The 8,274-nt window shown below is 33.3% G+C and overlaps 1 protein-coding gene across 2 annotated transcripts; it reads left to right on the forward strand.

The window, feature by feature from the left end:
- Positions 1 to 724: 724 nt before the first annotated feature.
- On the forward strand, positions 725 to 7,686 carry LOC107473455 (signal recognition particle 9 kDa protein). Of its 2 annotated transcripts, XM_016093018.3 has the most exons (7): positions 726 to 1,051; positions 1,145 to 1,207; positions 2,655 to 2,772; positions 3,803 to 3,899; positions 4,119 to 4,187; positions 6,771 to 6,864; positions 7,399 to 7,686. In XM_016093018.3, exons 4-7 carry the CDS (start codon positions 3,828 to 3,830, stop codon positions 7,473 to 7,475), a joined length of 312 nt encoding a protein of 103 aa, XP_015948504.1. In that variant the 5' UTR covers positions 726 to 1,051; positions 1,145 to 1,207; positions 2,655 to 2,772; positions 3,803 to 3,827; the 3' UTR covers positions 7,476 to 7,686. The 2 variants fall into 2 exon arrangements, with proteins under 2 accessions (XP_015948505.1, XP_015948504.1); XM_016093019.3 differs by lacking the exon at positions 2,655 to 2,772 and having other exon boundaries at positions 725 to 1,051.
- The last annotated feature ends 588 nt before the right edge of the window (positions 7,687 to 8,274 follow it).

Consider the following 8,274-nt stretch of genomic DNA (forward strand, 5'->3'; position numbering starts at 1 on the left):
AAAACTCCTAACACAATGAAACAGAACCCTAATATCTTCATCGGCCGCTAGCACAAACGTATCATACTTAACACCGTTCGAGACAACTGCGATGAGAATCTTGTAGAATAACTTCTTCACCCACTTGCTCCCAAATACCCCAAGCTTATGCAAGATGCTGTTCTTTACATCTGACAAAGTACTTGATGAACTGATAAATACACTTAATGGTTCTCTATTAGTGAACTTCACACCATATTTTTTGCTTCTTTTGCAGAGCAATGCACTAAGACAAGAAAACTCTCTTCCTCACTTGACATTGTGATAATGATCTCTTCAGCAGCTTGAATCTCACTCGTATATATATATATATATATAGAATTCTTCTCCTCATAAACCGTGGCAGCCAATAAGGATTTATGCATTTACAAAACCCTTCATAAACCGTGACAGGTTAGAGAATTTTATGCTCATATTTCTGTCTTCGTAAACTGTGCCAACCTACAACGGTTTATGTGTAAATTGTAAACCGTGGTTACCTGCTACAATTTACATAATAATAATAAAACAGGACATGCACATAAAAAAATTATAATTATTACAATTCAATAAACTTTCTCTCTTTTATTTTATTAAAGTAAATTGCCCAATTTTTTTGTATTAATTTTCTTAAGACTAAAATATCAGCCTTAAAAAATGTTGGAGGATTGATTTGGTTAATTAATAATTACTACCAAAAAAAAATAAAAATCGAATTAGGCAACACTGGTTCTCGTTCTCCTCTCTTCACTCTCACAATCTCACCTCACCTTCAAAATAAAGAACCTTCAGAGCTCTTCCCTCAAGAGAAACCCTAGCCTCCTCCTCCACCGCCGCCGCCGTTCTTCTCACTATCGCCGTCCGTCGCACTCAAGATCTTTGTCTTTTTTGTCGTGCTCCAGCCCCTCTCCTCATTCGCCAATCGCCAGCTTCTTCGTCGTCGTCGTGCTCCAACCCCTCATCCTGCTCAGTCGCGCTTCCCCCGCCATCCCTCGTCGTGCTCGTCGCCTGGTCGCCCTCGTCCGTCGCACCGGTCCGCTCTCCATCATACTCTGCTCAAACTGCTTATACGCGCTTCTGTGTTGTGACTGACGGATTTATTTTTTGATTTGACAATTTGATGCAGCAATCGGGTTTAATTTTGAAACTTTCCAACATAACAACATTAAATTTCAAGTTTGGGATTTAGGTAACAACTTTATTCATCTTGATTCAATGCAAATGTGTTTGGCGCATTTGTTGTATACTGGATTTGGAACCAATTAAAGAGATTATTATAAATGTATGTCAGAAATTACTTAGTATTGGTGACATAGTCAACTTAAAGACTGGTGAATAAGTCCATGGTTTTGACTTTTGATGACATACACTGTTAAATTTTGTGTCTGTCTCTGAATGTGCAGGGGGATTCATCCCTGGTTGGCTGTATCCAAACAATTTTAGATTCCTCCATCTCATGCTAAACACATTCCTACTGCTAGTTATAATGCACTGCCATAACAAAATGAGATGCCATAGCTTAGTCCTCTTTTGAATATAAATATCTTTATTCTGTATCAATTGGTAATTTGGTATTTTTGAAATTTGATGGAGCTTGGGTAAAGATTAAAAAGCAATGAAGACCTTGAGAATAATGTGATCATGATCTCTTCATATTCAATCCTTGAATGCTGTTTTTGATTATGCATTCTCATTTTCAATGTTTTGAAGAAAATAACTACCTTTACTTAGAGATATATTGATACTTAAATACTGTTAAATCTTAATATAGTTCATTGCTTTGAAGCATTCAATTTTTTTTTATTGTTGCTTCATTTTATTTTGCTGTTGTAGTTCTTCCTTTTTCTTCAGAAATCATATTGAACGATTAGCTTTTTGCCAATCCTTGTTAATTTCTGGAAAAGCTTGTTAATCTTTGTTAAAATTCCGCTGAAAACCTTGTTAAAGTTATGATGATGTATAGCTGGTTGGAAAACCTTGTTAATCCTTGTTAATTTCATGCCGACAACCTTGTTAAAATTGTGCTGAAAACCTTGATGAATAGATGACCGAATATTTGTTGCTGGTTTAGTTAATTCAATGAATATTTGTTTGGACATTTTATTTTGTTGTTGTAGTTCTTCGGGTTTTTTTCCCTAGAAATCATATTGAATGATTATCTTTTTGCAATCCTTGTTAATTTCTGGAAAATTTTGTTAATCTTTGTTAAAATTGCGCTGAAAACTTTGTTAAAATTACGTTGGTGTATAGCTGGTTGGAAAAGCTTGTTAATTTTTATTAATTTTTGTGCTGACGGCCTTGTTAAAATTGTGCTGAAAACCTTAATGAGTGGATGACCGAATATTTGTTGCTGGTTTAGTTAATTCAATGAATATTTGTTTGGACATTTTCTTTTGTTATTTGATTTTTGAGTTTGTACTTTGATAATATTATAAGACTTTGGTTGATATAGTACTTTAAATTTGGATATTTTAAGGTTCATATTAGACTATAGTTATATTTTAGTGTGTGTATTTATATTCTATTTATTATTTATTATAAAACGGTTATTTTGGTTGAACCACGGTTGAACCGGTTGGACTAATAAACTAGTGAACCAATAACTAAAACTATTCGATTACTGGTTCGGTTTTCAGAACCTTGCTCCAATTAAGTTTGCGTGCCCGCTCTGGCAAAAAAGAGAAAAGAAGAGAAAACCTCTAACCCTATTCGTCTTTGTCACTGTTTCAACGCCCAATCCCACCGCATATCCTGGTATGCTTCAATTTGGATTCACGATTCCTTTATTCCTCCAATTATTTATTTCTTTTCTCTCTATTCATCTTCACTTTGATTGTGATTGAGATTATGACTCTGATTTTGGTTGTTAATATAATAATTATAATCAATAAATTTTGTTTCAGGAAGTGATAGTGATTAGTGAGCATGCTAATTCCTTTTATGCCAAGTCAAATTGGGGATTTTGCTACATTCTCTGTGTTGCATTGCAATGAATCTGCACTATATATGCTATGCTATTCTATGCTCCTCTACTTGTATAACTTCACTATTTGTGGATAATGGAATTCTAAAACAGAATCCATGTTTCTTAGCTCAACAATTAGAGTTTTAGTTGTATATTTGAAAAAAGGGGGTGCACATAATTATATCTACATTTTTATATGAATTGGTAGCCATTTCTTTGATCTTAAATCGCATCCAAGGTCGTCATCATGTTTCTTTGCTTGGTTGTGGATCTCTTATGTTGCTGCTACGTTGTGCGAGTTTAGCATGTGTATTGAGAGAGTAACAGGGTGGCGGATTGTCTTGCTTGTCTTGGTCATGTGTTGTCTCTGGACTTAGTATATATTGAATTAAAAGATAAATTTGGATTTTATTAAATTTTAATGTTATATTAGTATTTTTAAATTTTTTGCGAGCTAGTCTACAAAGCTCCTATGGTGGCTTTAGGTAACATTCATCACATTTTAAAGCTAGGGGCGAAAATGTCTGATTTTTTGTTTATGAAACACAATTACCTTTTTTGCTTCATAGCCAGGAGCACCTTATCAGAGAGGACTATGAAACCAAGCCTAAGTGCATAGAATAAAAAAAAGGGACTATTGAGCCTGTTTAGGCCTGTGGCTGGGTCATGTATGGGCCTTCCAGTAGATATTATAATTTATAAGACAGGCCTGATTGGCTTGCAGGTTTAAACCAATCAGGAAGGCTGATCTCTGAGACCTCTAGTTTGGGTCTCAACAAAACAATGCATCTGAAAATTTGTACTATTTGTGAATTCCAGGTGTGTTGAGTGTGTTTGCAATCAAATGGTTTACATAACATCATGGGACGAGTTTGTTGAACGATCTGTTCAGCTCTTCCGTGCTGATCCTGACGCTGTAAGTAACTCTGGTCCTTGTGTCCTGGTCAGATTATTTATGTTTGTACAGCTATTATGTTGCCCAGAAAATAGATACAACAAAATCAAATTCAGTTAAATCCAATTACTTAAACGTTAAATTTCCTTCTCATATTTTGCTTTCAACACACTCCCAAGTTGTGTATCATATCCCTTTTTTTTTGCTGAAAAATCTTGTGGGGTTGAATTTGTGATATAGACGCGGTATGTCATGAAGTACAGGCACTGTGATGGCAAATTGGTACTCAAGGTCACAGATAATCGGGAGGTAATAATTCTTATAGACCTAATCAATGATTAGTATGTGTTCGGTTTTGGAATGTGATGGATTCTAAAGGTTGAATGCTGCCTTTGTTGTTCTCAGACAAAACCTTAAGGTAACGTTTGTTTTGAGGTACTAAGACAGAGATTGAAAGACTGAGACTCAGTATCATGTTTGTTGGTTCAGAGGTTGATACTAAAATTTCTGTCTCTGTCTCTAAAATTTCAGTATTTCAGTACCTCCAAAAAGTAGGGACACAGGGGACTAAAATTTTTAGAGATGGAGACTAAAACTTTAATAACGTTTTATACCTAAAATATTCTTATTTCAATTAATTAATTTTAATTTTACCTTTTGTACAAATTAAATTAGAGTTTCATTCTTGTTTCAATTTCTGCCTCCCACTTTGCACCAAACAGAATACTGAGATTTATTTCAATCTCTGTCTCTTAGTCTTTGTTTCTCAGTCTCAGTCTTTCCGTCTCTGTCTCTCCACCAAACGGTACCAATTTCACGAGCACTATACAGATTGATTTTACAATACCTTGTTTCTTTCTTAGCTTTATTTGTTTTGGTTGTCATTTAATGAAGAGCAGTTTGAAATATGTTGTTTTTCAAACTATTCATGGATGATTTGAAGGCTTATATTTAATATTTAAACTGTAATGTTATTAGTTATCTATTTACATTCCTTTTCAATTTTTAATTAATCATGAATGCTCTATTTTGCTAATGATATAGTATAACTTACTCTTCTTGAGTTCCATGTTGCTTATATTGCATCAAACTAAGTGTGCTTTCTGTATTTAGCTTCCATTGTTAAATAAGCATGATGAATAAATAATTTCTGGGAAACCATTTTTTATTGATATTGTCGCTATATCCATGAGTTAATTGCTCAGCGCACTTCTTATACATATTTAGCTTCCTAATGGCTATTACAAAATCAAATATAACATACCTGTGGGATATTTCATTAATAAAATAGAAAAAATACCCATGGAATACTTCTGCTGGTACTTTGCCAAATTAATCTGCATGAAAATTAGAGTTTTCTTCCGGTGCTATTTTGCCCAGTGGCCATGAGCATAGCTAATTTTGTTTCCTCCCACACCCTGAGCGCACGCTCTTTTCTTTTTTTTTTTTGTTATTCTCCCCTCAAATGTAAGATGTGCCATATGATATTATTGCTTGCAATATATATAAAGTAAAATGTGGATTTTGGATTTGAGAAGGCATACAAGTTAAAACTCCATGTTCATTCAAGGTTAAGGTCTTGAGTTGATTGAACAACCAGTGATGATTTCCATTATTTTTCATGGATTTAGCTTCTTTCAAGTATATCCATTTCAGGATATAAATATCTTCTCTGTCTACGAGTCTGTAGCTTTATTACTTCTATTTTATTTTAAAAACATACTCCTAGGAGTTTAAACCCTTTTGTCTTAATCATAATTTAGTAAGAATTTGAACCCTTCCTTTTCATGAATACAATGAATTAAAACTAGAGCTTTTTTTCTTAAAAATAAAAGTTAAAATCCACAATTAAAATTCGAGTTAATATATGATAAAAACACATTCCTGTCTTGTTTCATCTGAATAATCAGCATTTGTTGATTGTTCATTATTATAGCAACATAGGTAGGAAGCAAGATTCCCACAATTTAAAATTCAACACATAAAGTGATATGTCCTTTCCGTGATTTATAAGATGAAAGAAAAAACCAAAAATCAGAGACACTCAATAGTAGTGAGCACCTAGAATTATTAATATAATCTAATAATCACACTGTGATCGATGATGTTAAGAGATTCTAGGTTGATATATAAAGTGATATGGTTAGCATGTGACATTTGCCAACTGATTGAAGAAAAATGAGGAATGAGACAATGAACTAGTTATCTAATACCCTAGCTAGTGGACTGACCTAAAATAAGAGCTTGGATGATATCATGCTCAATCCTCAAAATTATTTTATTTTAAAAAACATACACTTAGGAGTTGTGTTGTAGGATTCTGAGTGCAACCTCACTTTCTGCAATGCTAAAAACTTGTTAAAACTAGGAGAATGTTGTGAAAATCTGAAGAGTAACAACAAATTAATTTATGCCATTACACCACCAACTAGATTTTATATGGCATCTCATGCCTTCTACCAAGGATAACAGCATGATGCTATCTCTGGGAATCTCCACTAGTGGAGGAATTTGTTCAGCGGTATTGATTTAGGGATACACTATAAATCTTTTATATTCCTTTTGCTTTTGGTAACTAGTGATGGATGACAAATCCATTATTGGCATTTCTATCATGTTTTATGTTAACTTCATTCGCATCAAGTTGAGAATTCTCATTGGAGGCTGTTCAAAGTTACATAATTCATGACTTGCATTTTGTTGTAGGGTACCTACAAGTAAGCAAGGTGTGATTCTTTGCATCGATGATTTTTTTTTCTCGAAAAGAATATATTGTTTGTCACTAATGTGTTAACATATTCTTTGCACTTGAAGTTGAACAAGAACTTCTCTTCTATATTGTCCGTTGCTGTCTCGTTCACATTTCACATAGTTGATTGTTCTTTTGACCAGTGTCTGAAGTATAAGACTGATCAAGCACAAGAGGCCAAGAAAATGGAAAAACTGAACAATATATTCTTTACTTTGATGGCCCGGGGACCAGAAGGTAATTCCTTTGTTCTGTTTTGTCGATAAGGATACCGTATACTTTACAACAAATTTGCAGAGAGACCAAGAGACATTTGTTTTGGAAATAAATTTGATATTGTCTTCCTTTTAGTGCTATAAATGTTAAAACCATGTAAATATCACAAGAATAATTAGTAGAGCTTAAATGGAGTCTTAAACCCTTTGTTGAGAATAGTTGTCTTTGGCTTGTGTTGGTTACACAAGGTTGGTGTTGGGTTTCTATCTTGGGGCAAAAAAAAAAAAAAAACAGAGATAGTGGGATGTTATAAGAGACTTGTTCCATTTGAGACATTGAATTAATAATAATCTCGATACCCTTTTTCTTACATGTTCAGAAATTATGATAAAATAGTGACAATTTTATCTTGGTATTCTTCTCCGGACATATTTTTGTCCCCACAACATCTTTGTTTCTTACATTACCACCATGTAGTTCTTTCCTTTGTCTAATGTTGACTATAGAAACGATTTCTTACTCTTTTTTAATGAAACAAATGCTCTAATTTTGCAGTGGATCTATCAGAAGTCACTGGCAAAGAACAAACGGATGCACAACCGACCAAAAGAGGAAGAGGAAGGAAACAATAGCTCATGTATGTGGCAATGAAAATAGTGGTGATGAATTTTTGAAATAAAAATTGTTGTAGCATTTTTACCCTTTTCCAGACAGATACAGCAATACTTTGTTACTTCAACAGAATTTTGTCTTCTAGGTTCTTTTTCGCTTAACTATTAAACTATTTATGGTTTCACTAAAAATCATTTCAATGCACTGGAAAAATCCGTATCACCTTTACCATTGCTACTGTCATTAAAACTTATGTTTTCCATTTTGTTTTTTTGTTACAATGAAAATTTGATAAATTCTCGCATTGATGTTAAAAGGCAATGGAGGGAGCAGCTTAAAGCTATAACTTTGGTGGTTAGTTCTAAATGCCATGTTTTTACTTTTTACCTCAAACCATATTTTCCTGCATGCCTTTTCACGAGTGACTTGCATTTAGGGATGGAAGTGGGCCGGGTTACTTAACAGAGGATTGTGGCTCGGCTTGTTTTAAACTTAGTTTGGCTCGTTTTATTAAACAGGCCAAATTCACTTGTATTAAATAAAACAAAACTAAAAAGAATCAACCGTCATGACTAGTTAAGATTGTTGTTTTTTTTTTCAAAGAAAAAGTTTATGAATTTGAAGTATGATTATGATATGTGACTAAAGCTTGATATAGAATTAAATTATGTTTTACAAATGATGAATTATAAATTTTAAAATGCATTTAATGTTAATATATATTTTTTAAGTTTATTGTATTGAATTATAATTCACAAAACAAACTTTTCAAATAAACTCGTGGGCTGGTCGACTTTAAACAAATCAAAGGTCGAATTT

This window comes from Arachis duranensis, chromosome 2 (assembly GCF_000817695.3).
Source record: "Arachis duranensis cultivar V14167 chromosome 2, aradu.V14167.gnm2.J7QH, whole genome shotgun sequence".
Classification (NCBI taxonomy): Eukaryota; Viridiplantae; Streptophyta; class Magnoliopsida; order Fabales; family Fabaceae; genus Arachis; species Arachis duranensis.